Below are 15,111 nucleotides of genomic sequence, written 5' to 3'. Positions count from 1 at the left end.
TTACCTATGTAACAGAATGACGTTGAAATATGGCAGCATCCTCGGACTCTCGTTTGTGTTAGAAATTAGTATCAAACGGAAATCGTCAGCAGCAGGTGGCAGCAAAAAGCCTAAGCCAATCGAGTGGCTCTAACGAATAATTTCATAATTCTCATTCACATAATCTGTTTGTCCTATGTCCGTTTTAAATCTTTTTTTATTTTACATTTGAATTATACCAACGCTTTCTCGGATGCTGCAAAGCTGGAGTGATGTGATCTTTTGTTTAGGATGGAGAAAGGGAGATAACCAAGGGGAAACTTTGAACTTCAGAGCGGGATCGAATCCGGTGTCCGGTTGCATTTGACTTGAGGCCGTTGCACAAAGGTGTCCGGTTGCAATTGTGTTAAGGTCATTGCATACAGGTGTCCGGTTGCATTTGTCTTAAGGTCTTTGCATACAGTTGTCCGGTTACATATGACTTGAGGTCGTTGAATACTGGTGTCATGTTGTCCTGTTGCATTTCACTTGAGCTCATTGCATACAGGTGTCCGGTTGCATTTATCTTAAGGTCGTTTCATACATGTGTCCGGTTACATTTGACTTGCATACTGTTGTCCTGTTGCATTTATACATGAGGTCTTTGCACACAGGTGTCCAGTTTCATTTGGCTTGAGGTCGTTGCATATAGGCCAGTTCAATAATAAACTTCAGAATGGTAGTTCCTGGTAGTAACGATATAGTTACTAGACTAGATAAAACGGATTTGAAACGTACGAGGAAGTCAGGCCTAAGGCAACACCTGCGCTGATCAAGCACTTTTTACATCATATATATTTCTGGTTAAATACAGTTTATTTTCTTGTAAAGAAATAGATTTTCTAGAATCAATAACATTTTGAAAAAGCACCTATTTCTCACTGATAGCCAGCTGTTACAAATGTGGTCACATAGTAACTCTGTCATTCAAAGAGAAACTTATTGTCCTGAATAGAATACATATTGAAGTCTGTAATAAGACACGCTTCTCCACGTCATGATTCAAGAATCAAAATCAATACCTTGACACATAATCTCTTTTAAACAAGGTTTATTTTTTAAAATATCCCGTCTCTGTGAATTATTATGCAATAACGTGTTATATTTGTAATGCCAAACGCGATTCCAGTTTTTCAGCGTTTCCTTCTCACGTTTTAATTTCGTGTTGTTGGCGATTGGACATGTTCTCCTGGAATTTTGAATTCAAAGTATTTAAAATTTCGTGGATGTTCTATTTTCTGAGAAGATGGTATCAAACTCCTTGAAAATACCACCTCCGCGAAAATACACCACTGTTCAGTGTGTGTGTGTGTGTGTGATTTGGATTGTTAACGTATGTTTGACAATTTTTCAGTCATATCGCTACGATATCTGCAGTGTGGCAGTTTATAGTAATGTCCAGAACTGGGGCATGCCACAGACATGTAGCATGATGTCCCATCCAGTCACATTATCATGACACCAGGCCGACCAGTCTTAATGCTGAGTGCCAAGCGAGGCAGCTGTTAGTACCATTTTAAAAGTCTTTGGTATGACTCGACCAGGGTTCGAACCCATGACCTCTCGCATCCGAGGCGGACGCTCTAACCACTAGGCCACCGGAGCGGTCTTAAATGGTTATTGTTAGGAATGGTAGGCATGGTGTCAGGATAATGTGAATGAATGGGACATCATGCTACATGTCTGATGCCCCAGTACTAGACATCTGTATAAACAGCCACACTGCAGACATCGTATCGATATGACTGGAAAATTGTTAAAACTACGTTACATAATGCAAACCACACACACACACACACACACACACACACACACACACACACTAAGCTTGAAGGTTGTGTATTCTGCATGCATACTCACGGGCGTATATTAGCCTTATTTGTTTTCCTATGGATCTCCAGAAAACTAACAATCCATATCTTTTTGTACATGGACTATTCAATGCTTCTGTAAACATTGAAATTTTATAGTGTGTGTGTGTGTGTGTGTGTGTGTGTGTGTGTCCATACATAGGAAGTACAATTAAACTACACTTAAATCAATAGTCTCGCTTATAATTATTGTCCACCTGAAACAAATCCGTCAAAAACGAATGTGGATATATCACTCATTAGATTCTAGAAGCAAAACATTTCACATGCATATTCTATTTTATTTTTGAGGAATTAAGCACTGGTTCAAATTCGTCTGACTTATGACCGACTCACCTGGTCATAGAGAGGTCTGAGAGACATTAAAACACTTTTTTCATCTTGCATTTGGCACGGTAGGTAAACACAATATTTATTTAACTTCATAATGGTATCATTGCTAGATTTGTTATTATTATTGTGTCTTACATTTTGTAAGCATTACCTTCTGCAGGTTTACTAACAAGACTGTAAACTACCTGAAACAGTAACGCTATAGGCAACAACAGAACAACAACAAAAATACTGTCATAATATACTGGCCGAGCAAACATTTTAACCCAGTGAGATATCGAAGCCGACTAGACGCTCTTCATTTCATCTAGGCGTGTATTTGCTGGCGAAACACAAAGTCTACTTAATAATTATCCAACACATTTCAGTTAAACTTGTGAGACCTAATAATCGATGTCAAGTGCCACATGTCTCCACACTCCACTCAATGCGATGGCACGTCTGTTGTTATGTTCGGGCACCAAGTTATGATTCAAGTTAATCATTGACAATAGATGGCTATATAAGAACCAAATACATTATTTCTTGACTTTACTCTCTAAGTAGCTCGCCAGACCAATGCCTGAAATCAGCCAAACGCTGGATTAATTTGTAGTATATATACAGAACAAGTCATCTACTGCTATTCCCCTTCTCTACTGCAGTAATGAAAATGTCTACTTATAACATTTTTATGCGTTTTGCTATTTTACTTGCATATATTTCCCATGTAACCAGCGATGTTTTCACCGCTTTATGTAAAATGGAGCGTCTTGCCAAGTTGGAGATGATAATGAAGGTTGCTTTAGAGGAATATGTTCTTGACCTTAGGAATCAAATGGAATTCGTTCCACCCGAGCTTGAAAGGTACGTTTTTGTATCAAAGTTTCATAAACGTAAACATTTGTTTCTGCTTTCAATTTATTTCGCAAAACATCTTCCCAGTGACATCTTTATTTCATATTGATATTTATATATTAAGACTAACAAAATTAAGTAAATTTTAACTTTATAAAGGTACTTATCGATTGACCTATGTTAATGAATTTAGGATCAGTCGTTGCTTGTCGCCATTTCCAAATGTAACTTCGTTTGAAGGATGCCATTAAATTACTCTCTCTTCAAACAGAAATTAGTTTGCAGAAATTATGGCATACTTTTCTACATATCACTCAATAATGGCACATGTTCCTCTGAAATCAAAACAACAGATAAACAAAAAAAGATCGTTGTTGCTACTAATTATAATATTTTTATCAATACCTGAGTCTGACATTCATATCAAGTTCTGACTGATTCATTTCCTATATCAATCTCTCTCTCTCTCTCTCTCTCTCTCGTTTTCTCTATCTATGTGTATATATATATATATATATATATATATATATATATATATATATATATATATATATATATATATGGGTAGTAGAAATGGTGTTTACGTGTTAAAATAGACCTTAAAGTTGCATAAATATATACGGAATGTATTAATTGCTCAATAAATACAATAAAAGATCGTTCTATTTTGAGAAAGGTATATTTTGAACATTTTAAAGTTTTAGGAAAGTTAATGTTAGAAGATGCATGCTATCGATGTATACTGTTACACTAAACCATCTTGCACTTGTATCGCGACCCAGCCATGCATGGTATATGTGCGTGCGGGATGACGCGCATACGTATGAAATATGACCGAGTCCTTCCACAGCATTTCTACAATAGACCTGAAATCATATGATATGACTCAGTAGGCTTTTGACAAAGCATATACTTTTTTTCTTTTAATTGAATTCACCTCCTTACGGAGAGGTTGTAATTTTTGTATATTGTGGGAGGTCAATTTTGTATTTTGTATGTATGCATGTATGTATGTATGTATGTATGTATGTATGTATGTATGTATGTATGTATGTATGTATGTATGTATGTATGTATTTATGTATGTATAGATTTATAGATATTTAGATTTAGGCGAGTTTTAGGACGATGTGATCCGGTCTTTTAAGTACCACGAGGCTTACATGGAGTAACGTAAATGGCACTTCTAAAAGACTCATTACAGTCAGCAAACTACTAGCATGTATTGAAGGCACAAATAAAAAGACCAGGTTGAGTAAAATTGTATCATTGATTGTATATACCATATACTCTAGCTTATAAGTCATGTCGAACTTCAAAAATCAAAAATCCTAATCTGCCGGAGCATAATGCGCCTGCAGATCAGGGCCTATGCTGTTTGTTCTACTGATTAGTCCTAACAAACTGCAGAGACAAAGATCTGACAGCGCATTATAGGACGGTAGATCTGGGCCTGTGCAGTTTGAATATGGGAAATGTTATAACTTTTACACTTATATCAATCGGAATATCCATAAATCAACGACATTGGAGAGGACGATGCATTCAATAACATATGTGGCAGGTGAGGGTAGAAGAGTTTATACATTTCTTTGCCCGCTATATGAAATATTAAACATTGGAAGAAAGTAAATCAATTATTTCATGTACGATAAATTTTTCTTTCAATGTCATTCTTCACGCGAAAGAACAAATATGTAACATCGTTTATTAAAGTATATTGTATACTGTTAATACTCGCTTAAAAGTCGACTCAATCTGCGAACAAAGAACCTGATCTGTCGTAGCATAATGCGCCAGTAGATCAGGGTCCATGCAGTTCGTTCTCCTGATTACTCCTAACAAACTACATAGATCCAGATCTGCCGGCGCATCTGGGTCTGCATTTTGCAAGTGAACTCTTCTTATAAGCGAGTAAAGACGGCAACCCTGCGATCAGTTTTGATATTTAATAACGATGTACACTTGTAACGGTACACTTTGTCTGCATAAGCTGTGTGGATTTCTTGGGGTGTTTTTGGTCAAACTTATTTCATTACGAAGATCATATAGACCGTTATTCAAAGTATCATTAGTACTGTGATGAAAACATTGATATAAAATCAGCGTTGGGAGGGATAGGTGTGGGGCGGAGGTCTGATATTATTTTATTTCATTTACTAGTGACGCTAACTTCAATTATTGTTAGTTATAAATATCTTTAATTTAGTTTATTATAAATAGGTGAGATGATTCTATTTAATTTACTACTGATAGTGTTCTTATAAGGTCTTCTTACAATTACAATTGATACAGTTATCACAAGTGAGATGACGTTATTGCATGTACTACTGCTGACAGTGTTCTTATAAGGTCTTCTTACAATTACAATTGATACAGTTATCACAAGTGAGATGACGTTATTGCATGTACTACTGCTGACAGTGTTCTTATAAGGTCTTCTTACAATTACAATTGATACAGTTATCACAAGTGAGATGACGTTATTGCATGTACTACTGCTGACAGTGTTCATTTCAATTATTCTTTTTACGTGTCCTTACAATTACGTTTGATACAGGTGATCACATATTAAAGGAGACGATGTTCTTACATTTACAGGAGTTTACTACTTTTGTGATTTGAAAATTTAGCTTATTTTATGAGCTGGGATTTTTTGATAATGTAATAAATTTGGAATATGCGCATTTGGTCATATCGCCGCGTTTTAAGGAATTCTTAGATTTGTGTGATTGCTTGTCTGATTATTGGAATTCGGTACTATGTAGTAAATATTCCTTAGCCCGAAATAATTAGCCAATTACTCGGAGCAAACGTAACGGAGTGAAGTGTCAGTGAGTTTCCATGCTGCCATGGTTCACTAGTAGCGAATTCAGGTCCAAACCGAATGAGTGACCCTGAATAACAAAGTCCCTACTAAAATCTAGTGTTGTACATTGGTAGTGTGACTGCAAATGGCAGTATTTACGGTAGGAAACCGGTAAATTACACAATGGAATCAATTAGAAGGGACTTAGCAGATATCGTTTATGTCACCATGGTGATGCAGTTGTACTGGCGAAATGTGCCTGGAAACCATAGTTTTACTGGCCTAACGTAGCGTAGTTAAAATAGTTCCCTGTGTTAAGGGATAGTTGTATAGTCTCTACGGCGTGAACTGCTAGCGGCACGGAAACCTAACGAAGAGAAACCATGCAGTTGTGCGGTTGATAGATATTTGGCAGGTTATGAGATCTGTGGTCTTGCATTGATTAAAGTAAAATTTATGTATAGAACGGACATGTCGGGCTTTCTAATTTACAGCTTAAGTTGTATGGAAGTCATTGGAAATTTGGTGTAAACTTAAGACTTCTAGCGGGAATCGCGCCAGGGTTTAACACTGCTCGGTCAAGTAAAGATCCCTGGCATGTAACAATATTATTACATTTAATGAAATAATGCAATGCACACGTTTAAATTATGAATCATGCTTTCACAGTATTAATGTACAAATCGGCTCTTGGAACTTTTAAGATGTACTCGTTTTAGCCAGTTGTCGAAACTCTCAGTCATTTACGTCCTATGAGTGGATGTTTTCTCTTCACATGTTTTTAGAATACAACATTGTTGCAAAACTGTACTGGTAAAATAATGATAACTAAATTTAGAGTCACCACAGGTCACGAATTGAAAGAAAAAAAATATTATGTAAGAAGCGGCCAGAACACTTGTCTCAAATGAAGCTGGAAATATAATGTCTTTATTTGCATTTAAAGTCTAACAATACTGGCAAACAAAATATTTTGAAATATTATTTAGAAACAATGCCCTAAAAGGCAACAGTCACCGTGAAAATCTCAAATCGAGCGCCAAGGCCCGTACATGTAGAAGAAATTCATTGAAAAATGTTTTGATGTCTCGGAGACAATATCCACTGCAGATTGCATTAGGGTATTGCGAAACGTTCATGTTCTATGCTTTTACACTCAACGTTTTATATGAAGAAAATTGAGTAGAGGAGTCGATACCTAGAAATCACATCAAAGTCGAATTGAAAAAGCAGAAAACCAATCGGCGTTATGATATACAATATATTTACTGAGATATATATTAGTTACAAAAAGCCCCAATTTGTTAAGATATGCCATTGAAGGCTCTTTTGGCATGTCAGTCAACACTGCTTAAGACATGTTTATATAATTACCTATGTCAAATGGAAAGGCTATAAAGAAAAATGCACGCAGAGCTCTTATCCATATACTTTTCGTGTAAATATCTTATTTAAAGATTATAAAATATGCTTATGGTCGATAACTGTTCTTGAACAGAGACCTTGTCCACCAGTAAATCATGGGAGTCCTACACTTATTTCTACCCCTTCTGTTCGTACGTCCTTCAGTCCGTATCTCTCCCATCATGCAGATTTTGGAACTCTGCTAAATGTGGCAGTGTACTTGTCCATATCGTAATTAAGAGCAAGACGAGTATTATGTTTTGCCAGCTACAACAATGAGTTGTTGGAGTGATGGGGCATTTCATAAATTTCGATTACATTAACGTTTTGTGTAGATGTTGCTAAGATACAGGACAAGTTGTATATGCAGTCTTAGCAAGAACACATGTCGGCTTGGTTTAGGGATACTACCTTTGGATCATAGGAGTGAGGTGACAAGCATATGAATGTGCAATATGGATCAATTAAAGCAATTATTCTTGACTCATGTTATCTGAAATACAGCGAAACAGTCTCATTTAAAATTGCCGAATACTCTCCGATGTGTTTCTTCATGGGACTTGCTTAGAATTCAATTGTCCACACAGTGTTGTGGAAATATTTCGTCAGCTGCTGCGTTTTTAGTGACGTTTTATTTCATTTTATTTTATTTTACATTTTCACCCTTGAGGAAGAAGAATTAAATGGTTCTGCTGCACTTAACATCTCGCTAAGAACCTGGCAGAAAACGTCAAGAGTACATGCTAAATTTGATACTTTTAAAACAATCTCTTTAATCACAACAAGGACTTTATGTACAATTTGCAGCAATCTGTGATAATTATCAGTTATTACAATGGTTTTTTTAGTGCAAATATATATATATATATATATATATATATATATATATATATATATATATATATATATATATATATATATATATATATATATATATATATATATATATATATATATATATATATATATATATATGTGTGTGTGTGTGTGTGTGTGTGTGTGTGTGTGTGTGTGTAAAATTTTGATACGCAACACATTGTACAATTGGATTTTTCTGCACATAAAGTATGTTTTATTATTTTGTAGATTTTTGACAGAGGTGAAGTTCCAAGCAAAGAAATCAAATAAGGAACATTTCGTAGAGAACCCGATAAACGCATTCCACTTAATGTATCGCATGTACAATAGATGGAACCAAATTTCAAACCTGATATTGTGTGATGACTGCTTACAGAATCAGGCTGCAAAGAGTAAGCCCTTCTAATAATTTAGTTGCTTCCTTGCTTGATTGTTTGATTGCTTCATTCACAACTATTATTATTATTATTATTATCATTATTATCATTATTATTATTATCATTATTATCATTATTATTATTATTATTATTATTATTATTATTATTATTTCCAGTGGCCTAGTGGTTAGAGCGTCCTTTTCAGATGCGGAAGGTCGTGGGTTCGATCCCCGGCCGAATCATACCTTTGACTTACAAATATGGTACTAACAGCTGCCTCGCTTGGTGCTCAGCATTAAGAGGTTAGAGTTAAGACTGGTCGGCCTGGTGTCAGGATAATGTGACTGGGTGGGACATCATGATACATGTCTGAGGCATGATGCCCTAGTGCTAGACATCACTATCAAATTCTACAATGCAGCGATGTAGCGATATGACTGAAAAATTGTTAAAGCTACGTTATAAATCCAAAACACACACACACACACACACACACACACATTATTATTATTATTATTACTGATGGTGGTGGCGTTGTTTTAGAGTTGAACTTTTAGACAAGGCAGCTGGGCGGCACAATTCGCGGAAAGACAATTTCTTTTTAAATAGGAAAATCTGGGTTTTTTCACAAAAGTTTATCAATTTGTATAACAATGAAAGCTGTAGTTAAATTTTGACATTATTCAAAAGACTTTGGTTTTAGGTCATTGTTTTGGGGCAGTGGGGGTAGGGGACACTAACTAGCACTGTGACATGAGCCGGTAAAGTCATCTGTGTCGTTGACTTGTCGTCTTTCTTCTTGTCAACGTGAGTATCTTTTTTTGTCGTAGTGGCACATTCGTTCGTTGAAGTTATCACGAACATATTATGTAAAGAAGAAAATATGATGTAACATTGTTTTAGCATTATAGATCGATCTAGAGAAAGATGTGATTGTAGAATGTTCACGGTGTACAATAAATACTGTTGAATTTTTTTTAAATCCCCCCCCCCCATTGGATTGTATATGAATCAGCTAATACAATATTGAAAATTGGATCAATCAAAATACAGGTATCCAGAGAGATAGACAGACGGACAGACAGACATACAGTGACAGAGACAGACAGACATATACATAGACATAGACATAGACAGAGACATATACAGAGACAGACAGACATACATTGATATCAGCTTTTATCCAGCCGACTTAATTTTGAGCGTTTTGATCACTTCGTGCATTGATGAGGTCCATAAGGAACAGCGACCCTCTCCCTCTCGGTGAATAAGATCATGTTAAATTGATATATTTGTCATTTCTAGTAAACGATAGATATTACTGCGAAAGCAAATGAATAATACATCTTCCTTTAACAGTCGCCGTAGCTCCCAAATTTCGACATCGGGAAACAAGAGTGAAAGAAGTTAAAAAAATCGGAATTAATGTTGTAGTTTAATCAAACGCATGTTCCTCCACATTGGACTTCATTAAGGTAACTTGGGCAGTATAGTTCAATGGAGATTACTAATATAACGATTTCATGACTAAGGGTCAGTTTGTGTGATTTCATGACCATGATCAGTTTATGTGACTTCGTGACCATTGGTCAGTTTGTATGATTTCCTGACTAAGGGTCAATGTGTGCAATTCGTGACGAAGGATTAGTTTGTGTCACATGTCAGTGAACTGGTTGCCGTCTTCTGATTGGCTGTCTGCAAATGACTGATTCTGACTGTTATTTTACATGTATTCAGGCACGGTAAACAATTTTTTTTAAGAGAGTAGACTTTCAATGAACGTAAAATAAATGGTCAGTCCAATACGTACCAAAGATACACAGACAAACAAACAATATGATAAACATGCACCGAGCCAGGAAGACAGACAGGCAAGTCTGACGAATAGGTAGACAAACAGATTGACTGTGATTTATCAAGTCGGAAATACACAAGCTGAGACATAAATATGGAGATAATGATTGGAAAGAAAGGTGGGTGAGCAGAGACAAACAATTTTATGCTGATATAGAAAGAAACCTTTAGAGTACGAGACTTCCACGGCTTCAACTGAACTATTTGTTTATTATTCTGCTAGCGCAAAACAAAACTATACTTCTGTCTCCTTCGTTTACATTTTCGTGTTTTAAAATTGTTTTGTACAAGAAAGCGATCCATACATTTTATCTTAACAAGTCTCCTCTTTACAGAATATGCGGATACCATGTCTCGCATCGGATTGGATACCCACCTGAACGTCACTGAAAACGACGTTATCGGGACTGCAATGGCATTGATTCGATTGTGGTACGTATACAACCTCGACACAGAACTACTGATACGTGGTCAGATAATGGATACGATTACCGACCCACTGACGTCAGCTGATGTGCTTTTTATAACCGATATTGCCGATGAACAAAACCAACATTACGCTGCGATAAAATGGCTAGAGGCCCTATTAAAGACAATACAGTCAACAGAAGGCAATGAAGATAACATAAAAGAGGTGCAAGTGGTTCGAAGACTTGCAAGTGCGTACGACAAGGTGAGTCTAATGTAGACAACTAATGTAGATAAAGTCCCAGATTTATTTAAGATCCATTGCTCAGAAACTGTGTCAGAATTCGTGGTACACACACACACACACACACACACACACACACACACACACACACACACACATATATGTATTAAACGGCTTAAACGGCTTCTTCCCAAGAGAATCATTTGCAAATTAAACTTGAGTTACGGGTAAAATTCTATTTAGAGAATTTGAATAAGTTCTTTAAAATACAGTATCGGCGACAGTTGTATAACGAAGGTGTCGCAGCTAAAATGCCTGTGGAATATACAAAATCCAGCCATATTCCAAAGGTACTTCCACCTCAGCTTTTAACATAAACATTTGCTGATAATCATAACATGGAATTCTCGTTCGTGAAAGAGTTGATGAAGCTGGGCAATTGCAATAATATTTGAAGATTTTATCATATGATTAATGGATAGAAACTAAATAGAGCGCAATCATCTTTCCAGTTAAATATTTGTATATATATATATATATATATATATATATATATATATATATATATATATATATATATATATATATATATATATATAATACATATAACACTCTAAACAAACGTTTGATAAACTATGTACATAATTGTTGTGTACTTAATTATTCGCAACAGTATGGAATGCCATGGAAATCATTGGAGATTCTTGAACTTTACAATGAATTTGGTGAGTATAAATCCCAAAAACAATTGATGCAAGGTACATACCAATTTACAAAATGACATTGTTCGTATATACAACACCCTTTCCACATATCCACAGTGGGATTTGGTCTTAGGTATACGGCCTCATTTAGCTTTTGTTACACTTTTATTTTGTTATCATTTCTGTATTATCCTCGTTATTATCAATCCTTGTCTACCCGAACAATTCCTGCTTGCTTATTTTATCACGTAATAAAAGCCAGACGCAATTTCATTTGCAGCATTTTTATATTGTGTCCTTATCAGCGACATTTACTTTTTATTCACTTAGTTCTGTTAACACTGTAGATTTACTCCTGTGGGATAATCGCAAAAGGAATTGCTAATGAGAGAGAGAGAGAGAGAGAGAGAGAGAGAGAGAGAGAGAGAGACTTTAAATGCAACTAGGAGATAAAATAAATATTACTTTTAATTTCTGTTTCATTTCAACAAATGTATTCCCTTGATATATAAAGAAATAACAACGGTATCAGACCAAACGTTATCCTGTTTTTCTTTACACTCCTTCGTAAATAGTTTATAGTTGATAATTTTGGTAATCAAGAAGGAATAGAATTGAACAGAATTTTCATATATATTTCATGACATTTAAGGATGAATTTTGTAGATATATTCTCTACGCGATTTATATTTATTGAGGACAAAATATCACAATAGCCTTAATCCTATCTATTGCTTTGAATATTCGGTAGCTTGCACGAAATTTAAATATTTTACACCGTTATTATAGTCCGAGATTTACTATCATGGTATGGCGTACCTTATAAACTGCAATCAACCAAAATATATTTTTCCTGGGGAACCGGGGTCAATTGTAGATAAAAATACCCTCCTAAAACAGTGGACAAATTCTGTTAAATTCTAATAAAACGCCATTCCCGTGGCTTTTACCGTAACCCGATCCTTTGAAAGGATGCAGTAGCAATTTTTCACACTCTTTTATCCACTGACGTCCATCTGCTCATCCCTCGAATGCGATGTTGTAATAATGTACAGACTACCCTGCCCAGAAGAAAGCTAGTCGTGAGCTGTATGGTTTGTTTTTAATAATCATTCTTACAATGTTAACAAAGAACTTACACTTGCTGGCTCCTTAGATATTCCACAAAACATACAAAATTGCAGAGCAATTGTGTTACAGCTTATGATGCAAGGGAGGTAACTTTGTCGTGTTTCGTACTCTTTTGTCTCTCAGAATAGCGAGACCAGCACTGGCATGAACTTAGTGAAAGAACAAAGTTGCAAAATAAAACACAATTTCAATATTACCATTTCTAAACCACGCGCTAGTTAAATTTCAAATGAAAAGAACGTCTCTTTCCTCACTAAATGCATTTTTTGTAACGGAAATATATGTTTATAGAGCAAGAATGTATATGCTCGAATGGGAGAAAACTCCAACTTCAGATTGAGCAAGGGGCAAATGACGCAAGGAGTAGACCTTTGTGTAAAAGACAAAGCAAAGAAATGTTAAATTTTAACATAGCATTGTTCGATCTATTATTATACACGTTAAATTATATTTTCTCCTATTTAAATTTAGCTACTTTGATTAAATGCTCAACTCTAACCTGTTGCCTGAAATACGTAGCATAGGTGAACACTCCAGACATTGTACAGTGACACACAACTGTTTGAATCCGCAACCTTCTGGTCGCGGGTGAGGCTAATCTTTGAGCCACATCTATTCCAGACCCCGTATTCGCGACGGTTTCTAGCACACTAATCAACAGTCATTGTTGTTGTAGGGTTTAACGCCATTTTTCAGCACAAGTTAGTCTATACATGGCGGCCAGTATAAATGGTGGAGGAAGAACCCAGGAAAACCTCGGAAAGAACCACTGACCCACGACAAGCTACTGGCAAGTTTTCTCACATACCCACATTGGCCGAACCCGAGACTTGACTCCACGCAGACAGAGGTGAGATGGCAATGATCGGTAACGGTGAGCGCTTTAGACCACTCTGCCACTCGGGACCCCATTAATAGTCATAGATTAAACGCTTGGATATCATTGGTTTGAGGTAAAATGTAATACATGCTTTGGTTTAAAGCTATGTAATCTAAATGATTTTGATTACTGGATTATTTGCATTACAGTACATAATAAACATAATGCAGTCAGTTATATAAACCAAATTCTTCACTATAGATCTTACTCGATGGAGACATAAGTGCCTCTTCTCTTCTTCTATTTTTCATTGCGTTTACGAAAGATTCTTCTGACGAAAAGGTCAAGCGAAACATTGTGTATTTTCGGGGCAAGTTGGAGAAGATGCCATTGCCAGACCGAAGAAAGAACCTGACCTGCGATGAATCGGAAACGAGAGAACATTACTACAGACTCTGCAGAGGACAAGTACCAAGGGTATGTACAAACCAAATCTTACCGTTGTTCTTTTCATATAAAAAAATACAGAGGCTATTGGTTCTAGATTCCAGTCTAGAGCGTGACACATTTTAACACGAATGCTCGATATTGACTTGGAAAAATGATGGCTCGAGATGTCATTCAGAGCAAAGGAAATAGTAAGTAGAGAAGTATAGAGACACACACACACACACACACACACAAATATATATATATATATATATATATATATATATATATATATATATATATATATATATATATATATATATATATATATATATATATATATATATATATTACTCTTTACACTTGTTTGGGAGGGGAATGAAGAAACTTGTACGTATACAAGTCATCAATGCACAAATTAAATTCTGTATACCGCGTTTATTTCCTTCATTTTTCTACGTTTATGTTGAAATTTGGTACACTAGTTGTAAATGTGCTAAAACCATATTACTTATATTAGGCAATAATTTGGACACAATATTTTTAAAAAATAAAGCAAAAGTTGCATTTTCTAAAATTATTTACATGTGAATGCGAAGACTGGAATTTTAGCAGCGGGCAGAATTACACATATTGCTTTAGAATACTACTTAAATGTCAAAAGGCTGAACTCAATGTGCATTTTTTGTTTAGGCCTTAAGGATGCTTTCTTCAATGCTTAGCGACTATCGAAGAGAAAATAATCTTTTTGTTAGTGTTAGTGTCTACAATAGGATACAATGTCAGCTCACTGATGCAGTTGGTTTAGTCGTACTGTGATGGACTAACAAAACTTGCACTGATTATATTTGTTGTTTTGCATCTGTAGCAACACTGAAGCAAACTTATAAAGTTTGGTTGCATGTGCTAAAGGGTGATTACTACAATTTATCTTTCAACAAGGCTGTCCAAGTGAAGAGTTGCATGGCACTGCTGTGGGTTACATATGTAAAGTTCAAACACAATGAAGCATCC

General features: G+C 35.6%; 1 protein-coding gene across 1 annotated transcript in view; it reads left to right on the top strand.

Moving 5' to 3' along the window:
- The first annotated feature begins 2,633 nt into the window (after positions 1-2,633).
- LOC149803431 (prolyl 4-hydroxylase subunit alpha-1-like) overlaps positions 2,634-15,111 on the top strand; it is a 35,558-nt gene continuing 23,080 nt past the window's right edge. The window contains exons 1-5 of the mRNA XM_089953137.1: positions 2,634-3,068; positions 8,359-8,522; positions 10,697-11,034; positions 11,687-11,738; positions 13,994-14,145. Of these exons, the coding sequence (XP_089809263.1) occupies positions 2,869-3,068; positions 8,359-8,522; positions 10,697-11,034; positions 11,687-11,738; positions 13,994-14,145 (906 nt within the window). The 5' untranslated portion in view covers positions 2,634-2,868. The remainder of the gene's footprint in view (positions 3,069-8,358; positions 8,523-10,696; positions 11,035-11,686; positions 11,739-13,993; positions 14,146-15,111) is intronic.

The sequence above is a fragment of the Sinohyriopsis cumingii genome, chromosome 3, assembly GCF_028554795.1.
Source record: "Sinohyriopsis cumingii isolate HCF-2022 chromosome 3, ASM2855479v2, whole genome shotgun sequence".
In the NCBI taxonomy this organism is placed as follows: Eukaryota; Metazoa; Mollusca; class Bivalvia; order Unionida; family Unionidae; genus Sinohyriopsis; species Sinohyriopsis cumingii.
Note: the sequence above shows the minus strand (reverse complement) of the source record. Positions and strands in the feature narration are given on the sequence as shown.